Source organism: Delphinapterus leucas, chromosome 20, assembly GCF_059928025.1.
Source record: "Delphinapterus leucas isolate spDelLeu-1000000601 "Yukka" chromosome 20, BTC_Dleu_Yukka2, whole genome shotgun sequence".
NCBI lineage: Eukaryota > Metazoa > Chordata > Mammalia > Artiodactyla > Monodontidae > Delphinapterus > Delphinapterus leucas.
In genome coordinates this window covers 27,161,701-27,178,115 of record NC_143148.1, presented here as the reverse complement: position 1 = coordinate 27,178,115, position 16,415 = coordinate 27,161,701, and the positions used below count along the sequence as shown (strand labels likewise).

The window sequence follows — 16,415 nt, the reverse complement described above, 5'->3', positions numbered from 1 at the left end:
ATTTTGTTAAATACAAAAAGTAGCTGATGATTCCAAAAAGGATTTAGGACACATAAAATCCCTCTTCAGCTTTATACTCTTGGAGGAAACTAGTGATCCAGGTTTGTAGAGCTTAATTTTTGAGAAATCCTGCATTTCCTAATTAAACATCACATATTATCAGACCACGATGAATAAGAAATATTAAAAGGGGACTTCCCTGGTGGTCCAGCGGTTGGGACTCCACACTCCCAATGCGGGGGGGGGGGGCCCAGGTTCGATCCCTGGTCAGGGAACTAGATTCTGCATGCTGCAACTAAAAGATCCCACATGCCACAACTAAGACCCGGCGCAGTGAAATAAATAAATAAATATTTTTAAAAATTTAAAGTATTCACAGCCTAATAAACTGGGTACCTTCAATTGCTACTTGAAATTTGCTCTACTGGACACACAGTTAAAGTATCTCATTTTACTCAGCCTGTATCTGACTCATTTTATGTTAGCCTGTACCTGACACACTCAGTATGTTTAAAATTATTTTCAGTTACAGACTTAAAATAAACCAAGGAAAAAGCCCAATCACTAAATATATATAAAGTATTTATTTTTATGCACATATTTACCTACAAAATTTACAGGAAATAAAACAATGCAGAATATATGGAATACCCTCTTAAAACTTCGTAGGAGCAGAGGGGTTTATTGCTGCAGTTCAAAGAATGAAATTTTATACACGTGAAAGCCAAGATGAACACATTTAAGATAACGGCAGCCTTGTTAAAAAGGTTTTTTGTCCTGTTTTTGAATTTTCAGCCTTATGTTAAATGAAATTTAAAAGACTGCTCGTGAAATAATTTAAACCTTTCAAAATCTTCTAATAAACAGGTAAAAGGCACCTCTAGTTCTTTAAAATATTTACAGCAATCCCAACAGTTTAATTTTAAGGGCTGTTATAGTATATGTGGCTAATATGCATACACAGTATGTCATTAACACTCTCTAAACAGTGAGAATTGTAGACTCTAGTTTGTGGCACTGCTCCCAAGTTATCCCTGTGATGGTGTGGCTGATCAATCACACCTGCACGATACTAGTGTAACAGCATGTCTACCACAGCATAAAATCCCATTATCTAAAACAATGACTATCAAATTCCCCAGACAATACATAATTTATAACTAAACTTGTCTATTCAGAAGCCTTTGGAGTGTTCTTAAAATCATTAAAAAAATATAAAGTATATTTAGCATTAAATGAAAACAATGAACTGGAAAATATCACAATAGTGGCTGAAGTTCACTATCTAGTTTTAACAAAAACTGTTTCTCAAAACACCTATAATTTCTTAAAACATAATGGAGATGAATTTTCCTTAGTCTAAGCTCAATCCAATGTTTTTCCTGCATTATGATTAAAAGAGAGGAGTGTAAGAGTGAAAGGCACAGCTATACGTAATAGCCGGTTTTAAAGAGCTGTGGAGATGGCAAGCAGATATTCCTGAAATACTGGTGCAGGAGAACAAAGTCCACATAACGTTTCCTTTTTAACACTGGCATAGATTTGCTATTTACAGTAGTTTACAAAAATACATTATAAAAACTGGATGAGGTTCTGTTTCTAAGTTTAACTTAGTAACATACATACATACTTCATCTGCAAAAATCTTTGCAGGATCTGAAGTACTAAAGTGACACTAATACTGAAACACAAATAATCAAAGGTACCAAAGCACTGATTACGCGAGTCACCACCATGAAGATAATCTGGGTAAATATTGCACATTTCTTGTCAGTTGTTGCTATGACGTTCACATATCCAACTGTAAAAGCAATCCTTTATGGCTTTTTGCTGTATCACTTTTTGAAGAAAGGTTGTTTTAAGTCCCATAACAATGAGTGCAGATTGTCATTGAACATGAGGCCTAGGTTTCAAAATTAGTTTTCCTGTCTGTAAAAATGAAAAAAAAAAAAAAGTTTAAAAGTATACAGTTCTATTAAGAACACCACCACTTACCTAGAAACCTTAAAGGGCATTAGAACACCCCCCTATATTTAGTCAAGATTAAGCAATTAATAATCATGTTTTCAGTGTTCTTTGTGTGGAACTTTCTTCTAAAATCTTTAGTACTTTAAAACATACACATAAAATCTTTTTTTGATGAATTCCCTATCCACTGGCTACCAGAAAATCAGCCAACCAACCCAGTGGATAAAATAAAATCCCAACTTATATAGACTAATTTATGCCCCTTACCATAAAACATAAATAAAACTATGTATTTGAACAAAAATTTTTCCCTTTTTCTAACATTAAAATTTTAACTTCCTCAAGTTAAAATGTAAACCAATGGCTGGAGCAATAGACACTCATACACTGCTGGTATTCAGTGTATGTGGATACAACTCTTCTATAGGGCTGTCATATTTATCAAAACAAAACAAAAAAAGCATATACCATATAATCCAAACAATTCCACTTCTAGGAATTTATCTGAAGGAAACTAGGTGCAAGGGTAAAGATGTACATTTAAGTGCTATTAATTCAGTATTTACTGAGTGCCCATTAATGTGCCAGACGTGTGAGATGCTAGGGACCCGGTAATGAACTAGCTAGACGAAGTTCCTTGTCTTTACGGAGCTTAAGTTCTAGTGAAAAATACACAACATATATAACATGCAAAATGTGGACGTAGGGGATTAAATTATGATGTGTCCATAAAGTGGGACAGTATGTAATTAAACAAAATGGAAGATCTTGAGATCATGCAGATAAAAAAACAGGCCTGGGACCTTTCACAGTTAACCTTCAGTATACGGTGGCTCTTAAGTCCTAATGTTGGGTCAAAGAAGCAGGTTTGAAAAATTCGTAACATCTTTTTATTTTTTTTAACGGTTCTTTATGAACTTGATTATAACATTTTGCTTTTATAAGAGTAAATGAGAATACACAATAAAATATAAAACATGGTGATTATCTTTGGTTGGTAAAATTCTAGGTGGTTTTCAGAAACACACTTTATTGTCCTCAGGTCAAGTGCTGTCAGGATTCTGGCTCCCTCTCAATTCTCATTTTCACTTTTTCGGTAACTCCTTGATACCTTGGTAGAACTTTGATACTAATTTTTCTACTGTTTTACTGAGATATAATTCATGCACAGTAAAATGCTCAAATCTTGTGTACAGTTTTATGAGTTTTGACAAATGTATATACCCACGTCACCACCACCCAGATCAAGCTACAGAAGAACATCACCACCACTCAGAAAGTTCCTCCATGCTCCTTTCCAAGGTCAATGGTACCCCCCACTCCCTACATAACTGCTTACCACAGGTTAATCTGCCTCTCTCTGATCTTTAAGTAAATGGAATCACACAGCGTGTTCTTTTTCATCTACTTCACTCAACGTGTTTCTGAAATTCATCAACATTACTATGTTTCAGCAGCTTGTACCTTTTTATATTGCTATTACAGTACAGAATGTATAGTATACCACTGTATAAAAATATCATGGTTTTAAATCCACTTTAAATCTATTTTAAATTACATAAGACATTAATGTAATCTCATTATAAAAAGTTCAACCAAGATGAGCTTAAAGTCATCCTTTCCATTCACCTCAAACACTAGCCCTCTTACAGAAGAAACCAGTTTTAGCATGAATTCTTCCAGATTGTTTCCTATGGATTTACATTCACATATATGAATAAAAATTTGGTGCTTCTATCATGCTGACTGAGGGTAAAATACATCACTTGGGATTTGTTTTTAAATAACCTGATGACAGGGAAGGTTGGCAAGGGTACACATGAATTAAGAATGGCCATGAGGTGATACCTCATTGCAGTTTTTTTTTTTTTTTTTGTGGTATGCGGGCCTCTCACTGTTGTGGCCTCTCCTGTTGTAGAGCACAGGCTCCGGACGCGCAGGCTCAGCGGCCATGGCTCACGGGCCCAGCCGCTCCGCGGCATGTGGGATCTTCCCGGACCGGGGCACGAACCCATGTCGCCTGCATCGGCAGGCAGACTCTCAACCACTGCGCCACCAGGGAAGCCCCTCATTGCAGTTTTGATTTGCATTTCTCTAGTAATTAGTGATGCTGAGCATCTTTTCACGTGTCTCTTGGCCATCTGTGTGTCTTCCTTGGTGAAATGTCTATTTAGGTCTTCTGCCATTTTTTAACTGGATTGTTTGTTTTTTTGATATTGACCTGTTCGTCTATTTTGGAGATTAATCCTGTCTCTTGTTTCATTTGCTAATACTTTCTCCCATTCTGAGGGTTGTCTTTTTGTCTTGTTTATGGTTTCCTTTGCTGTGCAAAAGCTTTTAAGTTTAAAAAAGTCCTGCTTGTTTATTTTTGTTTTTATTTCCATTACTCTAGGAGGTGGGTCAAAAAAGATCTTGCTGTGGTTTATGTCAAAGAGTGTTTTTCCTGTTTTCCTCTAGGAGTTTTATAATGTCTGGTCTTACATTTAAGTCTTTAATCCATTTGGAGTTTATTTTTGTGTATGGTGTTAGGGAGTGTTCTAATTTCATTCTTTTACATGTAGCTGTCCAGTTTTCCCAGCACCACTTATTGAAGAGGCTGTCTTTTCTCCACTGTATGTACTTGCCTCCTTTGTCATAAACTAGGTGCCCATCTGTGCGTGGGTTTATCTCTGGGCATTCTATCCAGAATGGCCATTATCAAAGAATCTACAAACAATAAAAGCTGGAAAGGGTGTGGTGAAAAGGGAACCCTCCTGCACTGTTGGTAGGAATGTAAATTGATACAACCACTATGGAAAACAGTACCGAGGTTCCTTACAAAACTAAAAATAGAACTACCATATAACCCAGCAATCCCACTACTGGGCATATACCCTGAGAAAACCATGATTCAAAAAGAGACACATACCACAATGTTCATTGCAACACTATTTACAATAGCCAGGGCATGGAACCAACCTAAATGTCCATCGACAAATGAATGGATAAAGATGTGGCACATATATACAATGGAATATTACTCAGCCATAAAAAGAAACGAATTGAGTTATCTGTAGTGAGATGGATGGACCCAGAGTCTGTCACACAGAGTGAAGTCAGTCAGAAACAGAAAAACAAACATCATAAGCTAACGCATATATATGGAATCTAAAAAAAAAACTGTACTGATGAACCTAGTTGCAGGGCAGGAATAAACGCATATATGTGGAACCTAGAAAAATGGTACAGATGAACCGGTTTGCAGGGCAGAAACTGAGACATAGATGTAGTGAACAAACCTATGGACACCAAGCGGGGAAAGCAGCAGCAGGTAGGGGTGGTGGTGTGATGAACTGGGAGATTGGGATTGACATGTATACACTGATGTGTATAAAATGGATGACTAGTAAGAACCAGCTGTATAAAAAGATAAATTAAATAAAATTCAAAAAAACAAGGCTTTGAATACATTTCAGGGAAGAGGAAAGCACCAAAATAGGAAATATTCAAATCTGTCTATTTGAAATGGTAATTATTTCACCTTCTAATTATGAAAATAAAGCACCATTTAAAAAAAAATTAACTTAGGAAAAAAAAAAGGCAGGGCAGGAATAAAGAGGTAGACATGGAGGGGGGCTTCCCTGGTGGCGCAGTGGTTAAGAATCCACCTGCCAATGCAGGGGCCACGGGTTCGAGCCCTGGTCTGGGAAGATCCCACGTGCCACAGAGCAACTAAGCCTGCGCACCACAACTACTGAGCCTGCACTCTAGAGGCCAGGAGCCACAACTACTGAGCCCATGTGCCACAACTACTGAAGCCTGCACGCCTAGAGCCTGTGTGCTGCAACAAGAGAAGCCACCACAATGAGAAGCCCACGCACCGCAAGGAAGAGGAGCCCCCATTCGCTGCACCTAGAGAAAGCCCACGCACAGCAACAAAAACCCAACGCAGCCAAAATAAATAAAACAAAAATAAATTAAAAAAAAAAAGAGATAGACATAGAAAATGGACTTGTGGACAACGGGTGGGAGGGCGAAGCTGAAGCGAAGTGAGAGTAGCGTCGACATATATACACTACCGAATATAAAATAGTTAGCTGGTGGGAAGCAGCAGCAGAGCACAGGGAATCAGCTCGGGGCTTTGCGACGACCTAGAGGGGTGGGATACGGAGGATGGGAGGGAGGCTCAAGAGGGAGGGGATGTGGGGACATGTGTATGCATATGGCTGATTCACTCTGTTGTACAACAGCAACTAACACAGTATTGTGAAGCAATTATACTCCAAAAAAGATTTAAAAAAGAAAAAAAAAAAGAATGGCCATGAGTGGATTTATTGTCGACACTGGCCGATGATACACGGGAAGTTCATTTAGCTCTTCTCTGCTTTTTTATGTTTGGAAATTTACATAATTAAAACTTTAAAAAAAAAGGTACCAAACTGACCATATTGTTTGATAATTTACTTTTTGCTCCTAACATTATGTCTCGAGGTACTTCCATGTCCATACTTATAGATTTACTTCTGATTTCCTATGATATGGCTTTACCACACCCTATTTTACCGCTGTTGAGAAACAAAATTTCTGTCGAGAAACAAAAATTATTTCCATTTTTTTCACTACTGCTAAGGATATTACAATGAACAATCTTGTACTTGCCTCCTTGCGTACATGTGTGATGGCCCCCCCACCAGGGGAGTTGGGGAAAGTAGAGTAGTTAGGTCATGAGACATGCACATATTACATTCTACAAGAATGATGAAAACTGCCCTTCAGATGGCTGCATCAATGTATATTCCCAACAAGCAGTGTATGGCTGCATCATTTCACCACAATACTGGAGTTATTTAATCTTCACTAATCTGACAGGTAATACAAATGGACTCAGTTTTACTCTGCATTTCCCTGATTACAAAATGAGGCTCTCCAGTCTTTACATGTTTATTGGCCATTTGTATTTCCATTTCTGTGATACGACTTACCTTTTCCATTTTAAAAATGTACTATTTGTCTTTTTATTATTGATTTTTAATAGGCCTTCAAACATTCTGGATACTACCCTCTATCTATTAGGTACATTACAAATGATTTCTTCTAATTACTGCTTAACTTATTGTCTTCTAATGTACAAAATCTTCAAATGTTGGTGCAATTAAATGTATCCAAATTCTTCCATTATGGCATTTGTTTTGTGACTTAAGAAGATGTTTTCCTATCCCAAGGTTATAAACATATTCTTCTGTATTTTCTTCTAATGCTTTTATGGTGGGATGTATATGTCCTTTTAAATCTATTTAAGATTTTACCTGGAATTTAGTTTTTTTAATTGATGTGAGGTAGAGGTCTAAATTCATCTTTTTCCAAATGAAGAGCCAACTGTCTCAATACTATAAATAGCCTATTTCTTCCCTTTTGACTTGAAAGACTACCCTTCTCTTCTACTAATTTTTTTTCTACTAATTTTTAAAAAATCAAAGTGTTTAATCTTTATTCTCTTCCATTGATCCAGTTGTCTTCCTGCCCTAATACTTTTGTTTTTTATTCGAATTTCCTATACTGGGTATTACTTAATAGTTTTTTAAGTTGAAGGTAAAAATGCTTTTATAAATAAATCAAAATTGTGAGATATTCTTATATTGATATGTGATCAACTTTTAAAAATACAGTACGTTCATATGTCCACAGTCCATCAATTAATCTATGACTCTATATAAAATCCTACATATGGAAGAGTGTGAGATACATAACAGTAGTTTACAAAACCAGCCCACTGAGCCATTTTTGGCCAATAATGACCACTGTTTATTTCTTTGAATCTAAGATAGCTTCAATTAGAAGATGGATCATGACTTTATGTCATTAAGAAGGATTAAACTCTCAACTCTACCAATTTAATTGTAAGACACCATTGATTAGTGGATGCATGTCAATCTTCAGAGATGTTACAATGTAAAAAACAAAAAAGTGTCTTAGAATCAATGCTACAACGAATATCCCCCCTATTAATTCCATGGAGACAATTTATTGTTAAAAAAATGTTTGTTTTACTTAAGCCAAAACACTTCCGTCCTTTCACACGTGTCTACAGTTTTCTAATGAAAATACTTACATCATCACAAGACATGTTGTACTCTGCTAATACAGTTCGACATCGAGCAGCTATACTGAATAAATGTGGTCAAAGGAAAGTTTATATCTGAAGAGTAAGCTTTTAAGAACACCTAGAGATTGGGAAGGTGGTTTAGTTCAGTTCAGAGAACAGAGCTCTATTCATGGTGAAGGATACATTGACGGTGCAACTACTCTCTTGTGTATTCCAGCGAAGAACAAGCCTATTAGAGTGACGCAGCTAACGGTGAAAAATGGGTGGTTCCATAGTGATGCGAAGAAGGACACCTGTAAAAGGGGTGGAAAGGTAAAAATGTTAAAAACCTTAGAGCAATATTGATTCCTACCTCCCCACTTGTGCATGAATGTATATAACATTTAATTATCTAAAATATGAGAATTTGGAAAGTTCGCTGGTGGCCTAGTGGTTAGAATTCTGGGCTCTCACTCCTGTGGCCTGGGTTCAATCCCTAGTCAGGGAACTGAGATCCCACAAGCCGCGTGGCATGCACCCCCCCCCCAAAAAAAAAAACAGATAAACTATGAGAATCTGGAGACTTCCAAAAATCCTAGTTCTCCATATTGCTATACTATGAAAATTAAAATAATGTATGTTTTATATCTTCAGTGTAGCAAGACAATGTAGCAATATTCCCTCCATTCATTCCAAATGCTTCAACCATTAAAAATTTACTCCTATAATAAAAAAACACCCTACCAAAAATATTTACTGAAACCTTCCTAGTGAGAAGTACTTTAAAAAGCAGAAGACTACAAGTTCCACGAGAAAAGGGACACTGTCGTGGGCATCATTATTCTCCCAACACCTGAAACAGCACTTGGCAAATATAGGTGCTCAATAAATATTGTTGAATGAATGAAGATGAGGCCTCTGACTCTCAATGAAAACACAAGTCAGACGTGATCTGGTTATCTTCCCTGTTAAAAAGCAGAGGTGAGCAAACTCTGCCGTTCATAACCTGGTCTCAGTCTAATCATCTCCTGCCACACCTGCACACTTATGCTACCATTTTCCTTTTCTCCTCTTCACCTGGCTAGCTCCTACATATCCTTGTAAAAGTCAGTTCCAGCTTCACCCCTTCTCTTTGAAAGAGGCAAAACATGAGTTTGGTTTTGAAGCTACTAGGTTTAGATGGCCACAGAACATCCCAGCAGGGGAAAGTGATTAGTAGCTATCCATAAAAAACCAGAGTTCAAGAGAAACAAAGGGCTAATTTAAGATCTGAGAATAATCAGTTGACAGTAGAAAACAGAAGCATACATAATTCTAAGAGTAGGTAGAGGGACAAGGGTACAGGATGCAGGACTGGAACAAGAGTAGGCACTGAAGCCAGACCACTGGGGAATCGGAATGTGGACTGAGAAGACAAGTATTTAGAGTCTAGAAAAAGAAATGGAGTGGACTAGAAACTAAATGGGAGCACAGAACCAAGCTAAGAGCATCTGTGCTCCGCTCTGATAAGATATGTGTACCTGTTTCAAGACAGACAACTAAACTTATGAAGAGCACTGGCCTAGCATGGTACTCGTTAAATAAATTTGTCAAATGAAGAGATGACAGGTTGAAAACATCAGGAAGGAAGAAGCTCCCAGAAGGACGAGATCCTGAAGAAAGTTTAATATTCCAGAGTAATGTCTTCTTAAACCTCTGAGGACAGTTTAATTCCCACAGGAATTACGTGCCTATGTTTTATGCGCCCTGTACAAGATCAGCACATACAGTGTTTCAATCTTCATTAGACCAGTCAGTATCAGCCTGCCTTCCTCCACGGCAACAATCAACTGCATCCAGGTAACAGTTGCCTCCTTTAGTTCAGGCATTTGTGTACTTTCCAGTTTGCCATATTCCTTCTCTCCTTGTGTTCTTCCAGCTAGCCACTGGCTTTTGAGTTTGCAAGTCCCCTTACAGACAACTGCTATTCAAAACTCTTGTCAGGTTTGAGGTTATTAAATAGTGAAATGTAAAGAGCCAACCCTTAAGCTAATAGTTATACTCTCACCTAATTTAGAAAATTATATTAACTACAGAGTTTTGGGCCTATTTCAAATTACATTTAATTCTGTGTTTTATTAAGATCTCAACTAGCTGAAATCAGCTTATATTGTTCACAATTAGAAGTCAGATTCATTTCCCAAGATAGACCTTTTTTAATCTTCTTGCCAGCCTCCTTCACTCTTCCCCTAAAGATGAGTACCAAGTGCAGCCTTAAGATCAGATTTTTATAAATGAACATACAGGAGAGTTTCCTATCCATCACAGAAACCCCTCTATTAACATGAGATCCCATCACCAACCTCCCCTGCTTCCTATTCTTTTATTTCTCCACCTCAGCGGGTAGCGTCAGGGAGACTACATGGTAAACAACCCCCTGGCTGTCTGAACTGCCATTTAGACTGCTGACAAAAGCCTTATTATTAGGTTTTTCTTTTGCATAACCCAAAAGGTTGTAAATAAAGCTACTGGAAGTAGTATACCTAATTACAGTTTAAAAGGGGAAGTAGGGTTAAATTTGTGGAAACTACAACGTCATTATTACCTAAATAAACCTGAACTGGGGGAAAAAAACTTCACTGGAAAACTGAAGACGATTACTTCTCTAATAAAAAAGCCCAAGTTTGCAATTAAGGCACAAATTGGTAGAAAGAGATAGAAATTTGAGAAACATGCTACCAGCTTTCATCAAAGGATGCTTCAAGAAATAACATTATGAAATCTGTTATTGCATTTGGTACAGGAATATTCTTAGTGCCCAGTGGGAGATCTCTCAGTGTTTCTTATATTAAACTTCAGGCAGAATTTTTTTTTAAAGATAAATGATGAGAAAGAAAACCTTTGCTAGCTTAAAGAACTTACAAATGTGTTCTCACAGATAATGAAAACCGTGGAACTAGCTGTGACTTTAGAGACTAATTTAAAACTCAACCCTGGCAACTCTGCTGGCCCACAGGGCCTATGATATCAGTAACCTGGTTTCCTTCCTGGTTTTGACCTCGTACTCTGTTTTTACTGGTCTTGACTGTTTATTACATTTACATTTGCTATTTTATCATAACGTTTCCTGCAAAGTTGTCTCGAATGCTTTATGAGATGAGGAAAAGAATTAACAAAGATAATTCATAGAAGAAAATGTTGTTTTATAATTTTTAAAAGCTGGCACTGATGACACTAAATGAACAAAACAGAACAAAGACAACGTTTACACTGAAATATGTAAAAATGAGATATGTAAAAACTGTACGCAAGTTCAGAAATGAATGAGAAGTAATATAAGTGAGGTAGTATTTCTTAGGCCTTTTTCTCTGCAAAGATACTTAACCCACAGCAGCCAGCCAAAGTTTTTCTCAAGCAAATTAAGATAAAGCATAGTTTTAATACAATGATTAGTATCACTACTAGTTCTAATAGGTAGCATTTGATTAATACTTTACAAAGAACAAAGCACTGCTGTACCGTCTCAACCTGTTAAAGATTTAAAATCAAAACTTCTACCTTTTGCGTCTCGGGATCTATTAACCAGTTCCAGGCACCAGTAGCTGTACAGACAGATACCACTATAAGAAGCACTGATGAAAGATAAACATGAAATTAGTAAGGAAATAAGCTATTAATATGATACTCCCACCAGTTCTTAATACAACAGCCAAAGGATGCAGCGCTTCATTAAACAGAGAATGGACTCCACTCAGGACTTAGAGGAGACTTGCCATATGACCTTGAGGAATTCTCTGAAACAACGTGAACCTTAGTAACTGAGGAGGATACTGTCCCCCTTATTACTTTAGTCAAAATTCCTGAAGATTAATGAAATTAAAAGCAGTAAGAACCAAGATGGTAAAACTTTAATGTAAGATTTTCTTATGTAACTTTCAATGTCTTTACACTGATGTTACAGATCTAATAAATTCAAAACAAAAACCCCCCCCAAACCACCCCAAAAACCTCATTTTTCAAATATAAACAAACCAAACAAAGACTCTTCCATGAATGCACTGAGAATTTGGACTAAAGACTTTTGCCTTGCAGACAACTGCCTGTTGTTGAATTAAACAAAGGTCAATGTCAGGAAGTGTGGAGCACACCAATCAGTATCAGATTTTCTTTAAGGGACTTAAGGAAGGTTGGGGTAGAAATTATTGACAGTAGAAGTTCGAAAAAGTTTCTTTCTCCCCACTAAGCTAGAATTATTTAAAAAATTCTATATAGATCATAAGTAAAACTTAAGAATATATGGTATTACTAAAAAATAATAAAGGGGCACCAAGACCTAGTTACTATTCTGGAGACCAATCAGTTACTATCTTTCAGTTGGGATGCATACATTTTTAAAATGTAGAGATCAAGCTTCAAAGTGCAACATAAATATAGTAAAACTTTATCTAGAATTCGTGGTGATATACTTTTAGAAGAGGCAAATCATAGAATAACAATCTCATTTTAGATATTTAATAAAACGCAAAATTTCAAACTTATGTTCTCAGCTCAGAACAGATTAAACTCAGTTTCTTATAATTCTACACTTCCAATAAGAAACATGCTAAAGTATACAGATTTTTTTTTTTTTTTTTAATGAAGCAAAAGCAAAAGCAAACCCACCAGAAGGGACCTCATACACATACTTTGGTACACTGAACAAGCTGACGGCATTTGTATGTAAGCACTTAAGACCGTGAATCAGAGAAAAAGCGTGTTCATTACACTTTATAAGATAGAAAAGCATCATATACATTTTAAAAGATTCTCAAGTAACAGTGAAACAAGGTTTTGGGGGTAATTCCTAGGTAAACTGGAGAACCTGAGAAAAATCATTACTTGTGAATTCTAACCAATCAGAATTCCTGTAGCATATGACTAATACTTTGCAAATAGATTTACTAAAAATACACAAAAAATCTCGACATAGGAGAAGACCCTTAACTTCAATAGGGCTCTTCAGTTTGGTCCCACAAAGTGAATTATACTTCAAAATAAAGTATGTCCTCAACATGTGCTGCTGTACTTCCTTCTTGGCAGAAATTAAATTTCAGCAAGGAACAGCCAAGAAATTAAGACTGTCCCAACATAAATTAGCAAAATATTTTGCTTATTGAGGTCATCACTTGTATATTCGTCTGCATTTCCTATATATTTCCAGGGGGCAGTAACCACAATTCTTTCAAATCATATTTTACAGCACTCGTTGAATATCATTTTCCTTAACAAACTTTATTTCAATAGTTTGTAGGCAAAATTGTAAAACTGCTAGACAGACTACTGAAATTTTTATTACGTGTGCTGGTTATCAGATTTGTAATATTTGTTTAAAAGTATACGCATTTTACTGTAAAAATAAAAATTCAACCACACAAAATAGACTATTCTCTTAGGGTTGTCAGTTTCTTTTCTTAAAATTTCTCTGTAATGCCATTATTTACAATGTTAAATAAATGTAAAACTGTCCAAATAAAAGGGAATCTTATGGTTTAATAAAGATTTGCAAGCATTTGTAAAACAAAAGTTTTACAGAGAAGCAAATCATTGCTAGGCAGGAATAAAAGTATCAATTTTAAGTTTATTTTCCCTTAAAAAACATCCAGGCACTTACTTCTCCAACGTCCAGTGGCAGGTTGCAAACAATGAATATATTCAGTAAGTCTCCTCTCAAAAGCCTTGAGATCTAGGCAAAAAGATTTCAATTTTCTAATTAGCTACTCTTACTAGTTTGAATCTATTAAGATGAATTTTAGGTACTCTGCTTCAGGTCTTGCACACCAACTTACATGTATCACTGCACTGTTTACTTCTTTACTATGACAGCTTTAAACACTTGACAAATACATTAGGTTTCTTTAATTCCAATTTCACATATAAGGAAACCGGCCGATTCACTTTTAGAAGCGTCATAAAATGGTATGTGGAAAATCAACAGCAGCCTCAGCCGGTGCCAAAAGCTAGAAATTTGGGGGTTGCAAATAAAGGATCAAAATCAGCTCGAGTTTTAATTCCGTTGGAACCAAGAACTCCCTATTAGACAGAACAACGTTATTACCTAACACCGAAGTCTTCGAAGTCAATTTGAACGCAATTACCCAATTCCGAATTCCAGCCCTTGTATTTAATTAATGGCTACGCTTTCAGTCTGGACTTCTGATGCGGCTAACAGGTGGGTATGCAAAGACGTTCCCCTTTCCTCCCTCCCAAGAGGTTACAATTGATCTTCGTGGCACTTCTGGAGCGCCGACGCCTGGTTCCACAACACAGGGGCACCCAAGGTACTCGCTCTGAATGAGCAAGGTGGGGTATCACTTTCAGTTGCGTTTTTTGTTTTGTTTTGGTTTTTTTGCGGTACGCGGGCCTCCCACCGCTGTAGCCTCTCCCGCTGCAGAGCCCAGGCTCCGGACGCGCAGGCCCAGCGGCCATGGCTCACGGGCCCAGCCGCTCCGCGGCATGTGGGGTCTTCCCGGACCGGGGCACGAACCCGCGTCCCCCGCATCGGCAGGCGGACTCCCAACCACTGCGCCACCAGGGAAGCCCTCAGTTGCGTTTTTTGAACTTTAGAAAAGGAGACCAAGAGGCACTCCCTTACCCCGGCAGTTACCAAAAACCACGGCAGAAATCAGGGATACAATTCGTGCAGGTATCAAAAAAAAATAAAGTGAGTTAGCATACTACAAGGCACGAAGTAAAAATGTTTGCTAATGAATGAGAAATATAAGCAGCCAGGACGAGAAGCTACCTGGTCTAAGCTTGGGGAATGGAGGAACTGACGCAACGCGCCACCGACAAGCGCAGGCTGAGGCCACGCGCGCCGGAAGCAGCGACCGGCCGGATACTGCCGCCCCTTGGCCCCTGGACCGGCCCCCGCGCCCCCAGCCCCGGACCCCGTCAGTCCAACCCTCGCGGCCTCCTCTCTCCGGACCAGGTTTCCACGATTCAGGCCCCTCCGGAGCCCCGCCAGCTTCCGGAAGAAGCCCGGAACCTGCCCAGGCGGCCCACCCTACCTTCCGCCTGCTCCAGCGAGTTCATGTCGGGCTGCAGCTCCGTTCACCGGCGCTGCCCCGTCCGCATCGCAGCTCCGCTGCCCCCTCCAGGCCCGCAGCTCCAACTCCCACCTCTAACAACTCCCCTGCGCCCCTCCTCTTAGCACCGCCCCTTTCCTAGACCCACTACGTTCATTGGACGCTTCTGCCAGACCCCATGACTAAGACGGTTTTCTATTGGCTAGCTCCTGCACTAGCTTGGCACCTGGAGTTGGACGGTCAGCCAGAGGGGCCAAGAGCTGACGGCAGCCGAGTAGGCGTAACACTGGCGCCGCCTCCTGCCCTGGGGAGGAACTGCAGCCTGTCCGCGCAAGTCGGTTCATTTCGTATATTCCTCGTTTCCTGCTTGGTTCTTTCATTACTTGAATACTTATTGTGCATCCGCTACCTTCCGGGGAGTGTTCTGGTCACTAACGAGGGATGCAGTAATCAACGAGCTAGCTCTCCCTCTAGGATTCAGAGGGAAATAAGGTATGTACAGAACCAACTAGAAACCAAATAATGGAATTTCTTACTTTATAGTAGCTCTTTCCTAGATACCCGTGCCACAGCTACTGAAACCCGCGCACCTAGAGCCTGTGCTCAGCAACAAGAGAAGCCACAATGAGAAGCCCACGCACCGCAATGAAGAGTAGCCCCCGCTTGCTGCAACTAGAGAAAGCCCGCGCGCAGCAACGAAGACCCATCGCAGCCAAAAATAAATAAATAATTTTTTTTTTTTTTAATGTTGAACATGCCTTTGAAAGGGTGCACATTTTTATCCTGTCGCTGGCATCTGCACGTATGGATCACGGGCGCTTGAGGAACAGTAAGGGAGGAGGAGAGGAAAATAGGCGCTCATAGTTAGGCTAAAAAATTTGGAACCTGAAGTAATGGGGAGACCAAAGGATATATATTTGCAGAAACATCATATCAATGAGATTTGTCAAGAAGATAGTCAACAAATATTTAAGGAATACATGTTCCAGGCACTGGGATATGAGCCGAGAATGCAAAGTCTCTAGGAATCACTCCTGCCCTCTGTAAAGATAGAGTTTAGTGTAAAAACAAAAGACAAAATGCTAAAGACTCTTAAAACATCAGTGATAAGATGAAGATCTGCTTCAAAGAGGGATATCCATACAATAGCTAAAGTTTATTACATTTTACTGGAGGTCTGGCGCTACATCTTTTATAGTTCAGGAGAATTAGACTTCTTTTAAACCCCACAGCAGCTCTATGAGCCAAAACGTGTTATCAAATCCATTTTAGAGTTGAGTTTATAGATATAAGTAGATGAGTTGATCAGCTCCAAACCCTGTAGCTGGAATTATCATTGATTC

General features: G+C 38.5%; 1 protein-coding gene across 2 annotated transcripts; it reads right to left on the bottom strand.

Moving 5' to 3' along the window:
• Window positions 1–561: 561 nt before the first annotated feature.
• CNEP1R1 (CTD nuclear envelope phosphatase 1 regulatory subunit 1) lies at window positions 562–15,186 on the bottom strand. Of its 2 annotated transcripts, XR_016390964.1 has the most exons (7): window positions 15,055–15,186; window positions 13,659–13,730; window positions 11,567–11,640; window positions 8,234–8,343; window positions 8,057–8,111; window positions 3,308–3,392; window positions 562–1,929 (listed from the first exon to the last, which is right to left on the bottom strand). XR_016390964.1 is itself a non-coding variant. In XM_022555181.2 (6 exons), exons 1-6 carry the CDS (start codon window positions 15,077–15,079, stop codon window positions 1,888–1,890), a joined length of 378 nt encoding a protein of 125 aa, XP_022410889.1. In that variant the 5' UTR covers window positions 15,080–15,186; the 3' UTR covers window positions 562–1,887. The 2 variants fall into 2 exon arrangements, 1 of the variants encoding a protein (XP_022410889.1); XM_022555181.2 differs by lacking the exon at window positions 3,308–3,392.
• Between the last annotated feature and the right edge of the window lie 1,229 nt (window positions 15,187–16,415).

What these genes read in the sequence shown, in the direction of transcription:
- CNEP1R1 (XM_022555181.2), bottom strand. Translation starts at nt 15,079, where the DNA reads ATGAACTCGCTGGAGCAGGCGGAAG. An exon ending in TAGATCCCGAGACGCAAAAG is followed by an intron (nt 8,344 to 11,566) that starts GTAGAAGTTTTG and finishes CCCCTTTTACAG; the next exon opens with GTGTCCTTCTTCGCATCACT. An exon ending in AGAGTAGTTGCACCGTCAAT is followed by an intron (nt 8,112 to 8,233) that starts GTATCCTTCACC and finishes ACATTTATTCAG; the next exon opens with TATAGCTGCTCGATGTCGAA.